Genomic DNA, 23,456 nt, shown 5'->3' with positions numbered 1-23,456 from the left:
CAGATGCACAGCTAGCAGCTGTCTGTGCTTCCAGAGTTCTCTGCCATCCACTTTGTGTTTGTGCCAAAGCTGAAGCACTGAGTGACAAAGCTGTTACAGTTCAGCCAAGCCGTGCTGCGTCCTGCCAAGGTGTCATTTCATTATGCTTAGGAGCTCCTCTTAAGTGTGTTAAGTGGGCTGAAGCAGTGATGCACGGCCCTTTCAGCGTCCATTGCCAAGATCAAGGGCTGCGAGCACACTGTGGCTCTTCGGTTCTCCAAAAATTAGCTGTTACTGTCAGCATTTGATCTTTTTGTTTGTGTTGGCAAAAAAAGCAGGCCTGGAAATACTCCTTCAGCACATACATTTGGAGTGCTCACTCCATCGTTTCTAAGGGCTGGGGAGGCTTGACCGAAACAGATGTCTGCTGAGAGCTCGTACCTGCCAGAATTGGGTACAGGTGATCCTAGGGCAGAGATACCTGTGATTCAGCACACCTTAGTTTCATCATCTGCTTGTTACTGATAGAGGAAAGTAGCTTCCTGCAAGTCAGTATTTATCTACCAGATTGAAGATGACATGTCGGATGGCTAAACACAAGTTGTGAATTTCTAATAGGTTTGATTCAAAACAAGTTCCCTTAGCTGTACTGAAATTTCTATTCTAGTTTGAACTTGCATAGCTGTGTGTTTGGATGTGGTGCATTCAAATCCTTTGCTACAGGTTGCAGGAGAGTCGTGTGCCCTGGGCCACAGCTGGAGAGCATTGCTAGCGATGCCTTTGAGAAATCCATGTTCCTCTTATGTGTTCAATGTATTCCTTTTGCCTTTGTTCAGAACAAGGAAATAATTGTCATTAGAGGCACATAAGGAAGAAGGATGAAATGTTAGAAGTGCAGGGTTTCTTTCTGGATAGGCATGCACTTGTTATCTAAATCTGTTTGTTTGCTCCAGTGCTGGATATTCTTGCTGGATGAGTTCTTGAGTCCAGGATTTTGGCTGGAGAGAAAGCCCTTGTTTAGGTGCTGCAGCCCAGGCTGGGAATCCCTGAGAAATGTGGTAGTATCCATCACCTGTAACCAGGCCTTAGCAAAGCAAGGCTTATACAGCACGTGTGTGTGCTGCAGAGTGGAGGTCTGGCTCTGAGACACGGGAGGGCAGAAGTTTTTGTGTCTTTTGTAGTGGTTTGGTTTTTTTCCTTTTAAGCTTTTGCCCAGTATTTATAACTGTGGCTGGAGCTTTTATGATTACACATTAACCCCAAGTTGTCAGAATAGCTGTTTTTGGAAAGCTTCAAGCAGGTGTTCCAGTTGGTGGAGCTTCTGTCTATCTGTTAATTAATGTCTCCTTTTTTTTTCCAGGATGCAAATCTTTCGATCCACACTGACAGTCCAGACTTGACACCGTGTTTCCAGAACACCATCCTGGCATGGATCCCAAGTATTTATCTCTGGACCGCATTACCCTTTTATCTCCTGTACCTGAAGCGCTCTAAAAGAGGATACATTGTGCTGTCCGTGTTGAGCAGGTTCAAGACGGTAAGGTCTCTGCAGTGCTCCACAAGTGATGTGCAGGTTTGAGTTTGTGAGTTCACATTCAGTTCAGTGCCAAAGCAAGTCTGAAGGTGGGGCTCAGACAAAATTCTTTCTGGTTTATGGGGAAGAACGCATTTAGAGGAAACAGCAGCACACGTACGAATTTCCGAGGGGGCATTCCAAAGGCTCACCTGCCAGGAAATCCCACAAGCACACCTTTCTGGGTAGGATGAAGAGTTTATTATTTTGCAGAAGAGAATTCACCTCCATGGTGGGCTGACACCGTGATGCTTCACCACTCGAAGCTGCCAAGCAAAGACCTTAAGGTAGCTGTAGTGAAAACTTCATCTCGTTGTGAAAATCTGCACAGGAAGGTGTTTTTTCAAGCCACTACACCCACTTCATAGCTACGTGTTTTCATCCATATCTTGTGCCTAAGAGGTGGCTGATGTCAGCGGTGCCTCTGGTTTAGAAATGACAAGGTGTAAGGAAAGCAAACAAGTCCTTTCCATTGGCCATGAGAGAACTGGGTTATCCCAGAGAAGAATTCCAGGCATCTGCTTCTGAGCATGTCTGCCTTTAAGCAGGATGCTGCCTGTGTTTCCAATTAAAGCTGGATAGTGCGGGCAGAAAAAAAGTGAAAGAATCTAAAAGGCCACTGCTTTAATCTTTCTCTTAGCTGTGTTTGTGCATCCTTTGCAAAACAATTGAGGCTGGATCCTTGGTCTGTGTGCAGTGAGGCAGTTCCATTAGCCTAAATACAGCTGTAGCAGCGTTGTTCTCTTTACACAGCTTTGTCTTGCTGGGCATCTGCGAATCGTAATGGTTTTGTAGCCCTGATTCCCCCTGGAGATGAGTTCACCAAATAGTGTTTCTGTTTGCTTTCAGCTGTTTGGTGTCCTGCTGTGGTGTGTGAGCTGGGCAGATCTCTTCTACTCTTTCCACGAGCTCCTGCAGAGCAGAACACCACCACCAGTGTATTTTGTGACTCCGTTGGTCGTTGGCATCACTGTGGTTTGTAGCTGTTTCTGTTTATGGTGGCTGATAGGAAAACTCTTACGTGGGTGAGGGAGGAAGGAGGTTCCTTTGCATTTATTGTCTTATCCTCTACTCTCATAACTGAGTCCGTACTCATATTACTGAAGCAGATTTTGCCAATCAAAAAGACACAGATTGCAGATGTGTCTCTCCTGCAGACTGCCTATGTCAATTGAAATGTTTATAATGGAGAGATTGTTCTGCCTTGCTCTTATCTATTTCTCCAGGCTTGTGGTGCAAGTGTGGAGAAAATGTGGGAATGAAGCAGGGAAATATGACTGAGTTTGGCCTGTGCATTGTTCGGTTGTGTTGGACTGTGTCAGACTCTCTCTTATTTGCTGGTTGTTCCTCCATTAAACAGAAACCAAATTTTCTTTGCCTAAGATAGCAAACAGACGTGGGGCTGTTATGTGAAGAATTAAGCTGTAAAATGCGCCCATTAAGTTTTTTATCCCCTTGGTAAGATTAATATATTTTTAATGCAGTTTTCCAGACAAGTTATGGTTGTCCATCTGGATAGGAGAAATAACAGGTCTTAAATTTGCTTAATGTATTTGTAGTTAATACTGCGCTGTGTATGGCCCTTGGTACAAAGCCTGGTTTGAAAATCAGATTCTGTAGCAGGGCTCTGAAAATGGTGGAACCAGGTTGTTTCACAGTTATTCCGTGCCTCCCTGGGACAGAGGGAGTTCTGTTACCGAGTTCTGTGCAGGTGTGACAGGACCTGCCTCCACGTCCTGCTGCCGGCGCCAGTGTGAGTAAGGGCGGCAGGGGGACGGGCTGTTCATGTCTCTGTGCTTGCCTTTCACAGCTGTTAGCTACCTTGCTGATTCAGTACGAAAGACTGAGAGGAGTTCAGTCCTCTGGAGTGCTCATTATCTTCTGGTTTTTGTCTGTGTTCTGTGCCATGGGGCCTTTCTGGTCTAAGATCATGACTACAACAGCACAGGTAACGTGCCACCCTTGTAAGCACCTGGGGGACAGGAAATACAGTATTAACATCTCTGGCAAGGGAACAAATCGCCTTGCTTGGAGTCAGATCCAAACCTGGATTTGCCAGGAAGAGGAATTTGGTTCCGCTGCCTCGACGCAGACTTGTCAAACTTGAGGGGATCTGGGGTTTCTCATGCAATGCCAAATGTGGGTTTTTCTGAGCCTGAGGCACTGGAAACCTGTTAGACATCCGAGGGCTGTACCAGCCCCATGTGTGCAGATATGCACACGCACGTGTAAGAACAGGCTCTCACTCTGTCCATCTGTCTGTCTCCCTTCTCTTCCCTTTTTCTTGTTAAGTGCCCCGTCCCCTCCTTTTTTGTTCAGATTTCTTGACCATGTCGTGCAGCTCCTTAGGCCTTTTGTCAGCTCACGGTGAGGACATTCCACTCCAGCTGTGTCTGTAAATAGACAGCAGAGGAAAGAAACCCGGGCTGTTCTGATTCCTGCCTGGAAGCACGGCCAGATCTCCCACATTAAGAATGCTGTTAGGTTTTTCCAAGGAACAGGTTTCATTAAGTAGGGCGAAGGCTCTTTCAGTGATTAGATCATCAAAGCCTGAGAACGAAAGGGAGTATTTGGAAAACATTAAGGTGATTGCTCCTCGGTGAAAGTGATCTAAATCACTGCTGGTTCTGTTGGTGAATTTGATACACTTAGTTTATTTATTACCACCAGTGGCATTATCCTTTCCCCAAGGATCTTGCTGTGTCCAACTGTTGTAAATATTCCAGTGGGGGCTGAATTAAACCTTAGAGGATGGTCTGGAGGTGCTTGCTGTCCTGGTGAGACCCTCTCGTGCACCACTTCAAATCAATTTTAAAGCTGTAGTACTGGTGATTAAGTGCAAATGATGGACTATCAATGGCTGATTCCTTTATCAACTTAAAATTATGAGGGCAGAGTCCTAGAATGTGTGTGGGCAGCATCCCTCCTGTTCTTACAACTGCTGAGGATGGAATATTCTTTCTGTTACACCTCAGGACCAAAGGTTTCCACTGAACAATGAGAGCATTCACCACCACGTGAGGTTATGAGGGAGCTGCATAGGGGATATACCCTCCCAGCAAGAAGTTTTAAGTCAACTGCAGACTCATATGGGTGGGAAAGGAAATGTCTGCAGCAGATGGAACTGATACTTTACAGTGCAGTGTTTTCTCATTTCTTCTGAAAGCATTTGACATTGACTGCCCGTAAAAAGTAAATGGATGTTCTCTGATCTGGGTTGACAGTTCCTATGTGACATGATCTTGCAAGAACCCCTGGAGGTAATTTAAAAGGATGTCATGTAGCCCTGATTCCAGGGGATGTCTGCATGCAGTGAAGGTGCATAAGCACTTTGAAGTTGACAGAATTTAGTGAAAAGCAACGTGGAGATAAGCGTTTACCAAGGTGCTTTACAGCGTACAAGCACACTTTTGTTAGATAATTCCTGCTAGCAACTCTGAGCAGTATTCAGCTGTGGGGGAAGAGAGGAAGTGCTAACAGACCTGACGCAGTCGGTGTGTGCATGTATGTTGTGGTGGGAAATACAATAAAACCTATTTGCTGTGTTTTTTTCCCTTCAGAACCACGTAAATGAGAGGTTCAGGTCTGCCACGTTTTACATCTATTTTGTTTTGCTAATCATTGAGTTGATCCTTTCATGTTTTAAAGAAAAGCCTCCATTCTTTTCCCCTGCCGGTACAGACCCTGTAAGTACTTTTATTTTGCTTTATGTCAATTTTACTATATCGTGCCATGAGAGTTCCACTGAGAATATTTGTAACTGAAAAAAGCTTTGGAGTGTCACTGAGATCCTAGCTGTAGCTGCTGATCCCCCTAAGAAACAATGTGCATGGAGAGCAGTATTGGGATTTGAAGCCTTCTTCTATTATGTGTGCCAGCAGTAATGACCAAAATCTGTACAGAGAAAGCATCCCTCCTACGTGCTGCTTCATAAAGTAATTTATGAAAACTAAACCTTTATATTAATTATTCCAGGACCATTTTTTTGTGGAGATTGTTTTCTACTTGCTTAACGTTCCTTTAGAGTTAATTGAACTCTCAAAGGGTTGACTCAATAAAGCAGTTCTATATGTATTGAGAGCAGATATGAAAAGAACCATGGATAACAGGAGATATCGGTGTGTCACAGGTCAGGTTTCTTCTGCAGTTCATCGACTGGTCTCTGTAATTGGATTTCTGCTCAAACTGAGCTGAGAGGGAAGTTGAGTCCGTTCTTTTTTTTTTGGATGAACATTTCAGAATCTGTAAAATGACGTTTCACTTTATGTAAGTGTGATTTAAAGGCAGTGTATGAAGAGTTCTGTGGAGATGAAGGGGGATCTGCACGACTTGGGAAGTGATAGGGATCAATTAATGTCTCGTTAGACCTTAGGTGCGTACATGTAATACGCAGACTCATTTCCTGTCGCCTCGATTTAATCTTCTTCCTGCATAACTTCACTGCAGAATCCCTCTCCAGAGTTAACTTCGGGCTTTCTCTCAAGACTGACGTTCTGGTGGTTTACAAGGTGAGCTTCTCTCCTCGGAGCGTCGGACAGCTGACAGCCGTGAGCTCTATTTGTGAAATGTGTTGTACAGAGTTCCCACGGGGAGGCTTTCCCCCTTCAAGTAGTTGACGTTGGGTGTTCTTTCATGACAGCACTGTCAGCACTTTCAGAACATGAACGTTTGCAGACCACTTTTAGAGAGCTCGTGCTGCCCAGTCTCACCTGCAGATCAGTGGCAGCAGTTGCCATGGCTGCGAGCGCACAGCCTGCTGGTGCTGCAGCGTTACCTGAAGCAGCACGCAGAATTGTGGAGCACAAGGAGAAAATACTGGAAACTTCACGCGCCTGAGATGCGTCGTTTCCTTTTGAGGCTCCTGGGTGAATGCTTTTGTTACGAGCACGTTTTCTTTGCATGAGGAAATTGGGATATATTTTCCAGTGATTACTACCAACTGTTGCGACTGCTGTGCTCTGGGACGTGTGCTAAGGAGTCACAGATGGGACTGGGTTTTTTCCCTCTCTGTGATAAAGAAGTGAGTCGATGTTGAAGGTCATCATGAGACCCGGTTTTTTCAGAGCGGTTGAGAGTTTTGAGATCCTGATCCTGTATCTGTGTAACTTCATTGTCCTGGCCACAGCCTCGTCAAATTCTTGCTGGTGAAAGTGAGATCTTTCTGAATTTTCAGAGTTCTGAGTGTTCAGCTTTGCTGTAGGGATTTATGGCAATGAGACGTTTGTGTCTCTTGGCAAAATGTCCCTTGGAGTTGAGGATTTGTAATTTTCGTGTATTTGGGGAGAGCAATTTAGTTTTCCTTCGGCTTTTGTGAGCTGCCCTTTTGCATTTCTTTTGTCCCTGACAGTTCATTTCGATTATTTTTACCTCTGAATTTTCACTGCTTTCATTTAACATCACAGTTTAATTCAAATGCTCCTGGATGTTGTTTTTTATTGCCCTTTTTTTCTAAAGTGACATTTTCAGTCAAATACATGTGATCAAAACTAGCGTCCTTTCCTTAACTGCAAACATCAAGGTAAGGAATAAAGGGAAATACAGGCATAATTATCGCTGTTGTTTTTCCTTTTTTTCCTGTGTACAGCTCTTACTTCTGTTAGCTGCCCACAGAGTTGGTTGCAGTTCTTTAGGTGCTGCCAGCCAAACTGAGTTGGACTGTTTTTCTCTGTATTTGCAGCTTTGCGATTCTTGGTTACAAAAAGCCTCTTGAAGATAAGGATTTGTGGTCACTGAACGAAGACGATATTTCAAAAAATATTGTACAAAAACTGAGTAGAGAATGGGACAAAGAAAAAGCAGAGTGTAAACAGTAAGTAATGCAGCAATTTGCAAATGGAGATTGATGAGTCAATTCAGCGCTAATGAGCTGTTCATCCCCGAAAACAAGCCGAGTAAACACGTCTACCTCTATTTCCATCTGTTCCTTATTAATATTAATGGTCAGATTTGCTTTTTTAAAGATGTGTAGGCAGAGGCAGGCAGCAGCCCTCTGGGGCCTGTGCACGACCTGCACGTGTTATTGCTAGGTGCTTGAAATATGCGCGGGCAGATGGTGCCGTTCCCGTGTGGAGAAGGGCTGAAGAAGTACAAATGGAAGGTGGTGAGTTGGTTGGAGTGCAGAAGGAGAATAGCTTTCATTATGGGCTGGTGGATGTCTAACCCTGTAATCGCATCCCTCCTGGGCACATTGGAACACAGCTTTTGGGCACCGTAAATCAGGAGCAGTGCGTTACGATCGCCGCTGTGAGGTTTTCACCTGAGATTAATTTTAGCCTTAAGGCTCTTAGCAGTAAACAGTTCTGCACTTCCAAGAAATGAGAAATGATGATTTCCCAGCACGTGAAGGGAGAGTATAGGAGAGGGACGTCCCTCCTGGGGCTGAGACCCCCTGCTCTTGTCGCCTCAGAGGTGAGCAGCAAAACTCCCTTTGTCTCCTGTGGAAATGGAATGAGGGTCAGAATTTGCATATAGTTACATCCATGTTGGGGAGGAAATCCTTTTTGCTACATGTTCCGTTCCAGCCTAATCTTAAGAAGTCATTTGTTCTGCAACTGCATTTCCTTCTCCCACTGGTCAGTGTCCAAAATGTCTCCAAACAAAGAGATGGGCCAACAGGGCGTTACAGATGAAAAATGTCAGTGAGGGGGATGCCTGTGCTTCCATTTCCTTTCATTGTGGAGATTTCTCCTCCATATGGAGGCTTTCCTCTGTTATTTTCTGTGCGTATCCGTGCCAAATTGGAAAGACCCTTCTGTGTGATAATATGAGGAAAGTCATAAGCTTCTTGGCAAGGCTCAGTGTGCTGTGAAGAGTTCTACTTTGCAGCTAACATCTGAAAGGTTTCCAGCACTCACACCAGCGGCTCGTCCACTCCTGCTCTGCATGTGCTGTGGTTGTGGTTTTACTGTTCTGTTTTTCCTTCTTAATGTCTCTAGTTTGATGGTGTGGAATGACACGCCTGGTCTGGGTTCTGGTTCAGGCCTTTGCTGCACAGGGATAAATTGCACCCTCAGGCCTTCCATAGTAAGAGCACATCCGCTGTGTGGAAGCACCCAGGGTCCAGGAAAACTTTTTCTGGAAAACCAGAAGCCGTGCCTGGGGTTGTGTCTCTGTGCTCTGGAGGTGCTTCATGTCGGCTGCGCCCAGTTGGCAGTGAATTCAGCCGTGCGTTCTGCCTTGTATTAAGCTCAGGTAAAATGCAGGCTATGTTAATCATTCTCAGGTGGGGAAAAAGAGCAAAACTAAAGCAAAAACTGTACTGTGCATTGCTGGGTTTCAATAACTCTAAAAACTGCCTGGCTTTACTGATTCTTCATTTGTAAGTGGACATTCTCAGTTACGTTGTGTTAAATCTGCATGGGCAGCCATGGGCTGGAAGCCTTGGAAAGGCTTTTTTTTCTTTTAAACTCTGATTAGCAAGGTTTTATGGCATGAAAACACTGAATCGGTCGTGCGTGTGTAGAGAGTGTCACAGAACGTAACAGCAGTGTATGTGGTAATCATTTACTTCACAAATTTAATCAGTTGCAAGCTACCTCTTCAGATTTACTTAATTGTAATGATTATCACATTCCTGTATCTCCTTAACCTACAAAACTTCTTTTGCATATTGCTTCACAGTTCTCTTGCAAACCACTCTCGTGAATTACTGTTAAATAATTGCTAATAATTGATTGTCTGCTAATGAGTTACAGGAGAGCTCAGTGTGGGTTTCAGCCGGTGTAGATTCAAGTCATTGTTATAGGTAATATTGGAGGCAGTGAAGCACGCTGGTAGTGCTTTCCCTCTGCTTTTGCTCCTGTGGCTGTATGGCTGAAATCCCTGCTTGCTCTCTTGCTGCACTGCTGTGGAGCTGGAGCTGTGCTGGAAGCGTGAGGGTGTGCTGCAACCCATGGGGCCTCTTTCTGGTTACCTTCTGCTTTTGGAGAGTGATGATGTGGAGATTCAGGGCCTTGTTATTACCGGTGAGAAATCTGTGTGTTTCGCATGGGATAATCAGCATGTATTGTCTTGCAAGCTATACCTCATAGAAGCTAAGCACGTGGCTTTTGCTTTGAGAAAGAACTGGGTGCGACCAGGCGCACAGTGCTGAAGCCCTGACCTCACCTAACTACCTGTAGTAAACACCAGGACTGTATTTCCTGTGGGATTTTTGCTGCAAGAGAACTATTGCAGTGCTGTTAGCTGACTGTCATAAACATTTTTAATAGCACAAAGCCAGAGGCAAGTAGTCTTGTTTCTCCTTCAATGAGCTTAATGGCCTGGTTGCCAGAAAATAAAGCTTTGCTCATAAACTCTGTAGGTTTGATCTGCAAGAATAAAGGTGAAGCTGCTTGTTCTCATCTGAAAGAGAAAACAGATTTTTTGTCTGGTTTAGGTCCCCTACCCCACCCTCAGACCGTGCTGCAAAGAAATGAGGATTTGCACATTTCTTCCTTTGAAATGATGTGAACGAGTTTCTGCCTGTGGACTGTTAGCCACAGTGGTCGTTTTGAACACTCACAGGCTGTTGGAATTATTGGGCTGTGTATCCAGCCAGCTCCAACAAAATCTGCATGCTCTGTGCGAAGAATCATAAATCCAAGCACACTTGGTAGTGCTTTCAAGTAATTTTTCAATTGCCTTTTTATAAGTCTTCCCTGTTTCCAGGGTCTCTTTTCCATCTGTCCCTTCTTGGAAGGCTTACGTGTCTCAGACTCTAATTTCCTTCTCGTTGTTCTACTTGGACTTAAACTTCCTGGCTGCCATTCATGGGATTATTCTCTAGGTCCTCAAGAATTAACAGTGATTTGGCGCTTTCTGATAGCAAAGCTGCTAGGCTGCTCTTTAAGAACAGTTCATGGTGGAAATAGTTTTCCAGGCACACAATCTGTACTGATAAGCAACAGAAGTCAGACACCTAAACCCAAGAGATGCTTTTAGAAGCCCCACGTGGAGCCCTAGAGAGCAGCACGTGCCTTTGGGGTGGATTTTTCATTGGTTAGTCTCAAAGACCTTTGCAGAAGGGTTGGCTTTCATTACCTTAGATGTTAGTGCTGTACGCACAGGGCGGTGATGTTCACACTGTCAGCGTCTCTGACTGTTTGGTTTGTTCCCCTAGGAAAGAAGATGTGACATACAGGAAGAAATCTAACCATGCACTGAACCACGTTGGTGACGGCCCAGAGGAAGCAGAAGTTCTGATCAGGGACAAGAGGCACAATAGGAAGCCTTCCTTCCTCAAAGCTCTGATGAGGACCTTTGGGCCGTACTTCTTAATCGGCTCCTTCTTCAAGCTGATACAAGACCTGCTTTCTTTTGTCAACCCTCAGCTGCTGAGGTTGGTTTCTGTGAGAGCAGTTTCTGTGTGCAGTCCCAATGGAGGCTTGGCTTTGGCAAGCAGTATTTATTTTTGAAATGCATAACTCATTTCCCTCACGGTGCTGCATGGTATGATCCCCCACCCTGCCACTGAAATCCCTCAGACAGGGGCTCCCTACTGTGGACGAAGCTGCAAATTGGGCACATTTCTTTGAAATGAAAGATTCATAAATCACCCCTCGCCAACAGACAGCTTTGGATTGCACATCACCTGTGGTGCCACGTAGCAGTCCAAAGCAATTTCTTCCCAGTTCTAAAAGATTATTTGTGAAATGGAAGCAGAGCACTGCTTGCTGAATCCAGCAGTCTGTGCATCCGATACCCACGTGAGTTGGTGCTGCTGGCAGCTGTAGTGTGACAACACAAATGAAGTGTGGTGCTCGAGAATGCCGTGCTTTGGCTGCGCTGCTATCATCTGGGATGGATTTTGGAGCTTCTAGATGAGTTTGTGCATTTTTAGTGATACACAGTGAGAAGAATGTGTGATACACAGATTCAGTAAATTTTGGGATAAAATAAAAATTAAAAAAGAAAAAAAAATGAGAAAAAAGGGAGAAAAATATTGTCAAAAACTATGTCCTCAAATTCTCCCTGCAACATCTGCACTTCAGTCTGCATGATCCCCACATTTCTCCCTGTTAGTGGTAGTCTGCAGGTGAGAACATCACGAGGTAACCATTAGCTGAGAAGAACAGAACGGTGGAAATAGCAGCATCTCAGAGAGCAGCAGTGGCTTTCTGTCCACCAGCTGTGTCTAAATCTGTGCTAAGGTGCACAGTCCTGTTAGTGCATGAGAGAGGAGCAGGGTTGGATGGGGCTGTGGATGTGGGGAATGGGGAATGAGAGGGCTCTGTTCCTGTACGAGTGGCTCTTAAAATAACAGCAGTGCTGGAGCTGTGTTCCAAGACCGTCTTGTTCTGCGGGTGGTTGTGGTTTACCCAGAAATTGCTGAGCAGAGGGTCCAGCCCAATACAGTGACATTAATGGCTTGCAGTCTGCCTTCTTCCAGCGTCCCCAGCGAGGAGGCAGCTGGCTTCCTTCTGAGAGCATGTTAGACGTAAGCTGTTCTGGGAATTTCTCAAATGTGCATAAATTCCTGGATATGTTGTCAGTGATATCTCAGGACATAAAGGGGGGATTTCTGCTCAGGTCTGCACTCCTGCAGTCATGGAAGTTGCACAGCTGCTGGTAAGAGAAAGTGGAAAAGCCATGGCTGTCTGGTGGGTTGCACATAAAAGTTTTGTGTTCCCTGAGACTCAGTAATCTTTTTAGAAAGTTTGCTGCTTTTTTTCTGAAGCAGTGCACTTAGAGCATGAATGAGTGGTGTATGAGGGGAAGGTCTCAGACTGAAAGAAAGCTGCAGCAACCTCCTGTTTCTAAAGCAAGGCTTTGGGGCTCTTTGCATTTCTCCAAGTGTTTTTCCCCCCTGCTGCTTATTTGAGCGGTGGAACCAAGTAATTTCCTCTCTTACTCTGAAAATTCTGTTCTTTGGGCAGCAGTTGGCAATCACAAACGTGATTTTTGGGAAAGCTGCACCTTGCAATGCATTGCTCCCTCTGTTTAATCCCTGGATCTCAGAGGAGGCCTCGACTTCCTCAGTGCATTTCATTTTCTGCAGGCTCATTTGCAGATTTCTCACTGGCAGAGCCTCAGGTTTTGCAATATTACAGCCTTTGCGATGTTGGCTGACTGAACTTGTAACTCAGATTGCATCCTGGAGTCCTGTTTACTTTCTGTGGCTAGAGGGAGGATGTGGCAGGATGCCATGGCTGAGGGAAGCTATGTTATGTCCCATTAAACTTACTGTAGGTTTTTTTTTCTTCTCCTTTCCTTCCCTAATGTTCTGAAAAACAGTGTATTAATCAGCTTCATTAAGAACAAAGATGCCCCAGCCTGGTGGGGATTTTTGATTGCGGCTTTGATGTTTATCTGTGCTGTGCTGCAGACCCTCATACTTCACCAGCATTTCCAGTACTGCTTTGTTACTGGGATGAGGCTGAGAACTGGGATCACTGGAGTGATATACCGAAAGGTAAGACTGGAAGCATTTCATGGTCCAGAACTCTGAGTATAAAGCCGAGAAAGAAGCCTCAGCTCTGAGATGCTTAGAGGCAAAAAGGCTTATTGGAGAAAAATAGCCTCTGGGAAATCAATTTAAAAAAAATAAAGTGGTTTTGTTTTGTTTGTTTGTCTCTTTTCAGTGAGTTTTTCAGAGTACCTCTCTTGCAGTTTCTAGAATTTTCTGGGAATGAGCAACTTAGTGTGGGTGAGCTGCTCAGTCGCAGGCACGGCTCAGGCTGCTGAGTGGTCCAGGAGAATAGTGTCTGTGCTATGGCTTGGTTAGCTCCAGCTGGGTTTTCTTCAGAGGGCTACAAACTGCCTGACATGGAAGTGCTCACAAGCAAGGCATGTCACAAAGCCTCGTTCTTTGTTTAGAGTTAATGTCTGTGTGAGTCGTTGGGTCCTTGTTGGGGTGCACATTCTTGGGTAGTGTTGTATTTCATGTTTGAGGATTTCTTCTCCGTGTTTCCTTGGATGTATCAAGACTGAGAACCCCCTGAATGTCTCTTATTCCTCAGTCCTTGGTCATCACAAACTCAGCAAAGCGCTCGTCTACTGTTGGAGAAATCGTCAACTTGATGTCAGTGGACGCCCAGCGCTTCATGGATCTGGTGGCTTTCCTGAACATGCTGTGGTCTGCACCGCTCCAGACGTGCCTGGCGTTGTATTTCCTCTGGCAGGTACAGACGTTGTCCTTTCCTTCACAGATGTTCTAAGTGATGTGCAAACATATACATATTTTTTGAATCCTTTTTTTTTTTAATGTGCTTCTTGTGCTGCCTTGTTTTGGTATGATAACTATACAAAATCAACTCATTTCTTAATGATTTTGTTCACCTGGCAGGCGAGGTAATGCATTTGAAGCAAAAGATATCCCTTATGTTTCTGCTGTCCTAGTGTGCTTTGGTGGGCTCTGCTGAGGACTCGTCGCAGTATTCCCAGTAGTTGATACAAATGAGAGCCTGAAGAAAATGATTGAAAACAAAAAAAAATAAAAAAAGGAAATATGAGTCATATACAAAGATCATGTTGTGCCATGTAAATAAGTCAACATGGAATAAATCCGTAAATCTCAATTGGAATAAATTCCCTTCAGTGAAATTTCTTGTTTATTTCATATTCAGTTTTAACATTGGCTTTCAGCCTTAAGATGTTTCCCTGTGATTAATCTGTGTAGAGCAGTAGCAGCAACACAACCATACGGGTTTATTCTGGAGAGCCATAAAGCTGCAGCAGCTTTACGAGGTACTGCTCTGCTGGTCCGTGTGCTTTTATCCACCTTGCGGGACCCGGGCTAATTCTGTAATTACAGTTCCCGGGTCAGAGAGAAGTCAGTGGAAAAATCCCTTCTCTGTAGCTTATTTGTTCCCTTTCTGTATTGACTCAGTAGCTCCGTATCTGCATCAGTTCAAACCTTTTCCCCTCCTGCTGGGAGCCACTTAGCAGGTAAATGGCAGAGCGTGCTGCCATCAGCAGTGCTGGCACCATCGAACTCAGAGTGGATGCTCGTCTATTTTTCTGTCTCCTCATCCTAGCTATTCTGTGAAACCAGGACCCTTCACTGGGAGGGGTTCAGCTGTCTGTCTCAAACATTCATCAGTGAGGCAATGTTTCTGCTTCAGTAACCTGCGGGTTCTTCAGTGTTCACCACTGGGGATGCTGCACTCCAGTACAACAGCTTCCCTCTTCTCTTTCACTCCAGGCTCTCGGGCCGTCTGTGCTGGCAGGAGTTGCTGTGATGGTTTTACTTATCCCATTCAACTCTGCGGTAGCGATCAAAACCAGAGCATACCAGGTAAGGTATCAGCAGAGAGAGAAAGCATCATCTGAGGTTGTAGCTGTGCTATGAGAGGTGAAGGCGTTGATGATGTCACGGTCGTTACTGAGGTGTCACCAATTTTCTTTCAAGCAAGACTGTACCAATATATTTAATAACCACACCCTCTCCGTTAGCTTTTCTGTAGTGGTTTGAATGCTGTTTGTAGGTGTGCCATTGACTCAGCGACTGGTGCTGCTGGAGTGACTGCTGGGATTAGCAAGAAGTTTGTGTCTCCACGTCCCTTCAGCTAGCAGCTCTCTGTGAACCCTAGGGAAAGGCAGGCACTGCTCCTGGAGCTGGGAATGACTGCTGTTAGAGAGGGAGCTGAAACCTGGCGTTTTGTTTCTTATGTTAATGGCCAGTGTCGATTCTCATTGCTACTGAGCTGGGCTAAATTTGCATCATTACCTTGAGGTAAAAATATCCTTTATTCCCTCCCCCCTCAGTTGTCTGTAGTCAAGAAAGGCAGAAAAAGCAATATGATAGTGCCCTCTGGCTTTGTGCTGCACAAATGGAGGAACAGAGGTGCTGTGCCGCCTCTCAGGGACGGGCTGGAAGCTTTAAAAAGAAATCGATCCACTGATGTAAAAAGGGTGAGAGTAGGAAAACAAGTCCAGGTGGTGGCACTTCTGCACTCAGTGACCAGGGCTGTTATGACGTGCCTTGAGAGGACATGCAGACTTTGTGTTAAGTCTCTGGGGTGCTGACGTTAGCAGTAGCATTCCTTTCCCTTTGCCCATGGCGAGGTGCTCAGAGCCCTGCCTTGGTGTGTGTGAATGCAGTTTTTCATTTTGTTTATCCTGCTGAGAAGGGATTTCATTTTTCTGAAGTAGCTGAATGAAGCACTGTATCCTAGGGTATGTAAGAAAAATAAACTAGGAGTAACCACAGAGCTCAGGACATCCCATGAGAAATACAGCCATGCGTATCAGGAAAACGTCTGATGAAATCAAAGGAAGAGGGAGGGCAGTACTTTTTCTGAATCGTTCTCAGAAGCGGCTTTGAAAATGTAATTCCTAACAGTGAAGATGAGTAGAAAGCCTTTGTGCTCATCTTTTCAAACACTTTCTTTGACTCCTAGTTTCTCTGCAGATATAAACTTGCAACCGTGAGCTTACGGATAACAGTCTGACTTCTTTAATCTCCTTTCACATCCTCTTTAGAAACAGCCAAGGCCATGGTAGCAGTGAGGCAATGTGTTTACAGCTCCCATCCAGGCACTCCAGTGACATGCTGTCTCCTGTGCTTGCTGCCAATCTAGGTGGAGCAAATGCGGTATAAAGACTCCCGTATTAAATTAATGAATGAGATTCTGGGTGGCATTAAGGTGCTGAAGCTGTATGCCTGGGAGCCGTCGTTCTCAGAAAAAGTGTTGGAGATCAGAAAGAATGAGCTGCGAGTGCTGAAAAAATCTGCCTATCTCAATTCGTTGTCCAACTTCGCGTGGATCAGCTCACCATTCCTGGTAGGTTGCACCTGCATGACGTTCTGCATTGCACAGGAGCATCCTTGAAGGAGAAATGGGAAGTTCGCTATTTGCCCAATTAGGAACAAAATATAAATACCCTTTGGGGAAAAAAAAAGTTTTTCACACATTCTGAAGCAAGGTTCCTTGTAATGTACAGCCCTTTTGCATCCCAGTATTTCTTGGTAAAGCCTGGAAACAGAGCAGCTGTCTCAGGAGAACTTCGGCCACTCGGAGTATTTCCCACAACAAACTGGAACTAGAATTTGAAGCCTCACGGATACTCCTGAATAGCAGTTCTCACCAAAGAAATGTGATTGTTGGTCAGTACAGGGCCTTATTTCATTTCCACCTCCCTTCTTCTTACAGTACTGTTTTAGCAGCAGGCTTTTTTTTTTTTTTTTAACCTATTTAATGAAAAAAAAAAAAAAAAAGAATGACATTACCAATTCTGAAATGACTTTTTTCCTCTGTTTCTTTTCTTCCTCTGCTTTCCACTTCATTCCCCCACGATCCCTTTTGCACGGAGAGGTATGGTTTGCATGCACAGAAGCATGCAGATGAACGCTTTGTCAAAAGTCAGCCTGCAGTTTACAATGGCAGAACATGATTGGGCAGTGCTGGAAATGCAGCCAAACCACAGCTTGATAAGCACTTCTCATTTGTATTTACCACGGTTCTGTTGCTCACCTTCTGAATCTCCTAGTTCAACTACACGTGGCGTTAGTAATCAGCAAGTGACTTGATTCTGCACGCCTGTTTTTTGCTGATAACTGGTATCAGCTTGTTCATTTGATAAGCTTGTGGAAAAGGTCAAAAAGGAAGAATTTTCCTGATGTTGGTGGTGATACTTTTATTTCAAATACAGCTTGGCTGCTGCTTGCAGTGCCAAAACGTCCCATACCTCTGGCAGTAAATTCACCTTTTGGCTTTCAGGTAGCATTGACAACATTTGCTGTCTATGTCCTGGTGGATGAGAAGAACACTCTGGATGCAGAAAAGGCTTTTGTTTCGCTCTCCTTGTTTAATATCTTGAAGTTTCCACTCACAATGCTTCCACAAGTCATCAGCAACATTGCACAGGTAAGGCTGTTCTGTGTGTAAGCTGTGTCAAGCAGAAGAACCCCAGGGGTCTTTTGTTCCTGGAACACAGAGATCCCCCAGATCTGAGCTGCTTCTCTTTCTAATATCCTTTCACTAGAACCACACCGCGCTGGAAATCCAGGCTTCCGAGTAGGCCTGTGTGTGTGTGGCATTTCACATATGGAGATTTGCTTCACTCAGGTGAATTTAGCTTCGTCTAATAAATTTCACAGCTGAAAACTTGAATTTCAGTGTAGGGCTGCTTGAAAGGAAAGAATGAGGCAGTGTTCAGGACGCCCATGGAGTGAAAGCTTCAGCCGCTCCATCTGCTTTCCTTGCCAGCAGTCAGAGCAGTCGGTCCCTGTTAAAGGAATGACAAAGTAATGCTGCTTTCTTTTCTTAGACCAGTGTTTCCCTGAAGAGAATTCAGCAGTTCCTGAGTCACGATGAGCTCGATCCAAATTGCGTGGAAAGAAAAGTGATTGCACCAGGTAAACCATCAGTGGGTTCTTCGCAGTGCCGGCCAGAAAGCGTCTTGTGTGTGTTTGGGGCTGGTGGAGTTTCCAAAAAAGCAAAAAGAATATGGCAACTTTTTTTAAAGTAGAAAACAAAACTTCCTCTCTGAAGAGTCCGTGTTTGTCGTTTAGACCCTATGGCCAGAAACTTCTGTAGCTCCCACTGTTCTGAGCTGGCACTGCACTGTTGGGTGTGAGTTTGCCTTGGCAGTGCAGTGGTTGCTAACAGTGCTGAATGATGCTCGTACCTTTCACACTGCACACTGCTCAGGAACAGTATCAGTAGGAGTTCTGTTTTATTCTGTTGCAAACAGTATCCCAAAAAGAATGAGCAAACCAGCTTGTCTTAAAAACCTGTGTTTTCTCATGTAATGCATTTTGGTGATACTGCAGTTTGAAACCCTGTTGGTGCATGATGCTGTGTGCAGAGGAGGAGGGATGGCTGTGTAGCTGCTGTGTGCTTACTGTTATTCGTCACCCCACCAGGAGATGAAGAAAGCCTGCAGATCTGTGACTTGTTAGTGTGGCAAGCAAAAACCTGCACAGAGCAAATTTAATCTGAATCACCAAAGTCAACAGCGTGCTGTTGGTTTCCTGCTGACTTGAAATTGGTTTCTCAAGTACAGCTGTGCTGATGATGGCACAGATTCTGAGAACTGCTCTGAGCAGCAGATGCTGGGACCAGCCTCACCTGAGCAGAGGGAAGCAGGATGACTTTTCTGCTCCATAGGACTGTAAGCTCAGTGTCTGCAGCTTAAGCTATGGACAAGTTATTTTCACACTGGTAAACATTCCTGTCTTGAGACCCAGTGCAATCACAAGACTGTGCTTCCCATACCAGTAGAAAAGGGAACTGCAGCATAGAGAAACAGCTGTAAATAAGGATTCCTCTGTCTGCCGATCTCTCGGTCGCACTGTTCTGTGTAATAGTTTGCCTGCCTTCTTTGTTGTTGCATTTTTGTCATACAGGCTATGCCATCAGTGTAAAAAATGCGACGTTCAGCTGGGGAAAGGAGCTTAAGCCGTCCTTGAAAGAGTAAGATTTCTTTATGCAATTGCAATACATCTGCTTGCTTTGTATTTTTCTGGCTCCTGGGAAGTCTGTTTGAAAGACGTCTGGTAATATCTGCAGGCTTCCTTCTGGAAGAGGTTGTTCCCACACACCCATGGTGCATCTCATCTGCCTTTCAAACGTCTAGCTAAGCCTTATGCCTCAGAGCATGTAGGCATTATAGAACAGTGCTGTGAAGCTTTCGTTCCACAGAAACTAGCCTGAAGTGTTATCTGTTAAAGGACTAAAGGCTAGCTCAATTTCTTAAATAGGAATTTCTTTTTCTTTAATTGAAGCAGCGGACAAATTAAATTGATCTGATGGCTTATGAAGGCAGTTCTGATGTCTGGGTTTAGGTTTAATTCCAGCTCATGGGCATGTGAGCAGTGGTGTCTTCTTTCAGGATTCTCGTGCAGGCTCATCCCTGCAGCTGTCCACGCTCCATTCCCCGGCTGTGCAGGTTTTGCTCTTTTGCCTATTTGAATGAGCACAAATAAAATTTGCCTGGACATGTATACTTCCCTGTGTTATGCTTTGTTGTCAGATCAGAATTGCAGAAACTTGATAAGTATTCTTAGATTTCCCTGTCCAAGGAGTTCCTGGTGCTGTGCTGAGTTTGTTACGTGGGAAACCTGCAAGAAAGGTGCTTAGAGTTCAAAGGATTTGCTTTGATTCGGGCAACCAAATCTGTGACCGTGTTGGCTTCAGTGCAAACTGCAATCTACCTGGGCCTAAGCATCGAGCAGCAGCTCCATAAAACAGCAGTAATGCAAAATTCAGCAAGAGGGAAGTACAGTGAAGAAAAGTTATACTGCTTTTGCATTTTCTTGCTTTGATACCTTTGGTAAAAACAAACTAAAAAGCTCTTGCAGAGTGCACAATGCCTGCTGCCTGCTGGAGGAGGACTGGCAAAAGCATTAGAGCTCTGCTTCAGAATCTTTGCAAGCAGAAATCTGAGCTGATTTCATTAGTGAAGGCATTGTGATGGTGAATAGATAACGTTCATCAGTCATTTCCAGGGCAGTCCACCTTCAGAACCAGAACCTAAGGCAGCACCTTTTAGGACACAGTAGGGAAAACAGCAAAGGATTTGTACTGGGCAAGATTCATTTTTCTTGCATTGTTGTGAGCCCTACTTATTAGCATTGGAAATAATCTAGTAAAATAGAACGTTTTCAGGTGTGATGTCTTTGCCCACTACTTCAGTACAGTTGCTCTTGTTTTTTGAAACAAAGCACAGAATCTGAAAGACAGCTTTCAGAATGCTTCTGAGCACTGTTTGGCTTGCTGATGGACTGCCGTGACACGGTGAAGGGTCTCAGGAGGTTTGCTATCAATCACGCTGACTTAGCAGCCCACAGAACAGATTTATGGGTTTCCATTTACTCCTGCAGTTCTGATTGCAGTTGACTGTACCCAAGAAAAGGAGGAGAGAACCAGTGACCAAGCTGTGCTTGCTGTATCCTGTCAGGTTGAGGTCGTGCTGAGTTGTCAGTGTGCGTTTCAGCCCATTTGAAGACCCATAATGTCTTCAGTAAACTAATGTTTAATTAATTTCCTCCACAGCATAAACCTGTTGGTGCCCAGTGGCGCGTTGGTTGCCGTTGTTGGCCATGTTGGCTGCGGGAAGTCGTCTCTGGTGTCTGCCCTCCTGGGTGAGATGGAAAAGCTGGAAGGAGAAGTGGCTGTGAAGGTCGGTGTTGTTTATAATGCCATTTAACTAAGGGATGGAAATGTGCTTTAATGCTTGCCACTGCTTGCGATGCACTTCAGGCAGGAGATGGAAATCTGCTCCTTGCACAGCTTGTCTGTGTCTTTATCTGTGTTTTGCCCACGTGTGTTTACTTACTTTTTATGTGTAATGACTTTCCTGATTCAATCAACTGCAGACCAGCAATTAGCACACAAGTGTACATATAATCTGAGTATCTGTTGAACACAAACTATATACGTGTGCTGAAGATTTTAATTGGAATTTTGAGCAGGAATTGATGCTTGTTGTGTGCTCAGGGTTTCTTTTCTCCTTCCTCATCCTAGGGTTCTGTTGCTTACGTGCCTCAACAAGCCTGGATCCAGAATGCCACGCTGAAAGACAACATTTTGTTTGGCCAAGCTCCTAATGAGCAAAAATACCAAAATATCCTGGAGGCCTGTGCTTTAAAAACTGACCTGGAGGTGCTACCAGGAGGAGATCACACTGAGATAGGAGAGAAGGTAATATCTTTTTCAAGTCAGACCTGCTGATGCTTCCTTTTCCATCTGTCTAAGGAGAGAACGCTGTACTCAGATCTCGATTCTTTTGGTTCAGTTTGATCCTTGCAATAGCACACCTGTGACAATCAGCACTGAAACATCAGGCGGTTCTGTGGAAGGCAGTCAGACTCAAACTCAGTCCTGAATTTCAGCATGTGTTTGCATATTTTGCACAGCCAGTTCTGAGAGGTCAGAGCACCCTGCCTTTGTAGTCCGATTGTAAATGTGCGTTTGGACAGAATGCTTCAAGTCCTTTCCTGGAGGGGAAAAATGGGAGGGAAAATACAACTTCCAGTTGAAAAAATAATACGATCATCCTTTGACATCTCATTTTAATGAGAAGCTCCTCGTTGGTAATTATCCAGTAAAGATTTTTTCTCAAAGGCTGCTAAATGTGAGATGGAATTCATGCGGGTGGGTGGATGTATGGATGTGAAGTAAGGTGAGAAATGTGGAAGATGTTCCAGGTGCTGCAGCCATGCTTGGAGCGTTTGCATTTTGTGTCCTTGTAGATGGCCTTCCTTTTTGTTGTTTTACATTTTAACAGCTCTCTTCAGCAGCGTATGAAGCACGAGGTGTATTCTGGCTGCAGATTGCTGGCTGACTGGAAGTTTGGCAGAGAACAAACAGATTTAGTGGCATTCTGTTCCTGTCTCTGACTCTGAGTGGGTTATTCTCTTCAGCGTCTCGTGTTTCATTTAGCATCCATGTGTCTGATGGTGTGAGAGCCGTAAAAACTCACAGCTGTTGTTTGGACCGAGCTGTGCGATTCGTTTTCTCTCTTTCCCTGCAGGGCATCAACCTGTCAGGTGGCCAGAGGCAGCGAGTGAGCCTCGCTCGCGCCGTGTTCAGCAGCTCTGACATTTACCTGCTCGATGATCCTCTTTCTGCTGTGGACTCACACGTTGCAAAGCACATCTTTGACCGAGTTATTGGTCCAGATGGGGTGCTTAAAGGAAAAGTAAGCTGACATTTAGATCCTGTTACGAATGCACACAAATGTGAAAGCACTAATGGGTAACTGGAGGGCTGTTTCACCAGGGCTGCAGTGCTGACTCATGCCTGTGTTCCTGGGATGGGTTGGCAGCGTGGGCACCTTTTCCCCACGGCACAGATTCTGCAGTGAGCTGCCATGTAAGCGTGCCCAGAAAGGATGTGATCAGGTTTTTGCCTCTACCAGTTCTGACCAGATCTGTCTCTTGTAAAAAGCTCTGCTCTGTGTGGTGGCCCAAAGCAAGGCGTTTGTAGGCAGACTCTCAGCTTAGCATTGCAAGTTGCTCTGTGGAGGCAGTGCAGTGCACAACTTGCAACAGCTAATTTCACAGAGGTCTCTGGTGGTATGCAGCCAAATTGCAACCCCTTTGCTTTCCCTTCTACTCCTGTTATCATCTCTGAATGTCTCAGCATTTAAAAGGGAGAGAGTGCAAAGCAGCTTAGCACACGGGACAGAGGAGAGTGATGATTGTGTTGTTTTACTTCCCTTTGTGTTGTATCAGTGTGCAGTAGGAAGCAGAGTAAGTTCATGTAGATTTTTCCAAGTGCAGTGACTACCAAGTGTAGCTTCTTTCACTTGGCATTTCACCTTAAGATGATCATTCACCCCTGTCTCAGCAGCGTGGTGTTATTTGATTTGTTGAGCAGCTCTTTTGAGCTGCAGCATTCGGTCTCAGCAATGGCAACTGAGATTTGTGGGTGTTTTTCTCAATTTTCCCCATCCAGACTCGAATTCTGGTGACCCATGGCATTGGTTTCCTGCCTCAGGTAGATCATATAGTTGTCCTCACAGATGGCAAAATCTCCGAAATGGGATCTTACCAAGAACTTCTGAAACAGAACAAGGCCTTTGCAGAATTCCTTCGAAATTATGCACTTGATGAAAACATTGAAGAGGATGAACTAACAAGTACAGTACTGCTTTTTCTCTGTCAACCAGGTTACAGATGCTTTTTCTGCAGAAATCAGAATGCAGAGAATGCACTTTGTGTCTCTGTATAAAGTGTCCATTGCTTCTAAATGGCATCTTTGCATTTGTTCCTACTTTCTTCACTGACATAGAAAATATTTATTGCCAGTTCTGTATTATTGATAAGTGTTTTACCAAAGAAGTTTAGTTCAAAATCGATAGCAGCTCTCACCAGATGGGCAGAAAGAAAAGAATGTGTTGTCTTCATGCAATAGCAGTGGTTTCTGGCATGAGATTCCATCTTAGGTACCATCCCAGAATCATGCCTTGAGGGTGCTCTGCATGTGAATGCAGCTAGAACTAAGTCATGCTATCCTGTAGTGTTTCTGATGCA

The 23,456-nt window shown here is 44.8% G+C and overlaps 1 protein-coding gene across 3 annotated transcripts in view; it reads left to right on the top strand.

The window, feature by feature from the left end:
* The window catches only part of ABCC3 (ATP binding cassette subfamily C member 3), a 43,372-nt gene that overhangs the window by 9,679 nt on the left and 10,237 nt on the right, over positions 1-23,456 (top strand). For all 3 annotated transcript variants that reach the window (XR_016459106.1, XM_090122029.1, XM_090122028.1), the window contains exons 2-19: positions 1,340-1,516; positions 2,402-2,527; positions 3,363-3,500; positions 5,113-5,238; positions 5,999-6,060; positions 7,230-7,361; positions 10,653-10,871; positions 12,767-12,944; positions 13,492-13,653; positions 14,676-14,768; positions 16,054-16,261; positions 17,198-17,340; positions 17,744-17,831; positions 18,825-18,891; positions 20,473-20,599; positions 20,944-21,120; positions 21,953-22,120; positions 22,879-23,062. Coding sequence is in view for 2 of the 3 variants with exons in the window: in XM_090122029.1 (XP_089978155.1) it covers positions 1,340-1,516; positions 2,402-2,527; positions 3,363-3,500; positions 5,113-5,238; positions 5,999-6,060; positions 7,230-7,361; positions 10,653-10,871; positions 12,767-12,944; positions 13,492-13,653; positions 14,676-14,768; positions 16,054-16,261; positions 17,198-17,340; positions 17,744-17,831; positions 18,825-18,891; positions 20,473-20,599; positions 20,944-21,120; positions 21,953-22,120; positions 22,879-23,062 (2,575 nt within the window). In the remaining variant the exon portion in view is untranslated. The remainder of the gene's footprint in view (positions 1-1,339; positions 1,517-2,401; positions 2,528-3,362; positions 3,501-5,112; positions 5,239-5,998; positions 6,061-7,229; positions 7,362-10,652; positions 10,872-12,766; positions 12,945-13,491; positions 13,654-14,675; positions 14,769-16,053; positions 16,262-17,197; positions 17,341-17,743; positions 17,832-18,824; positions 18,892-20,472; positions 20,600-20,943; positions 21,121-21,952; positions 22,121-22,878; positions 23,063-23,456) is intronic.

Source organism: Phasianus colchicus, chromosome 20 (genome assembly GCF_987193195.1).
Source record: "Phasianus colchicus chromosome 20, bPhaCol1.hap1.1, whole genome shotgun sequence".
NCBI classification, from domain to species: Eukaryota; Metazoa; Chordata; class Aves; order Galliformes; family Phasianidae; genus Phasianus; species Phasianus colchicus.
Note: the sequence above shows the minus strand (reverse complement) of the source record. Positions and strands in the feature narration are given on the sequence as shown.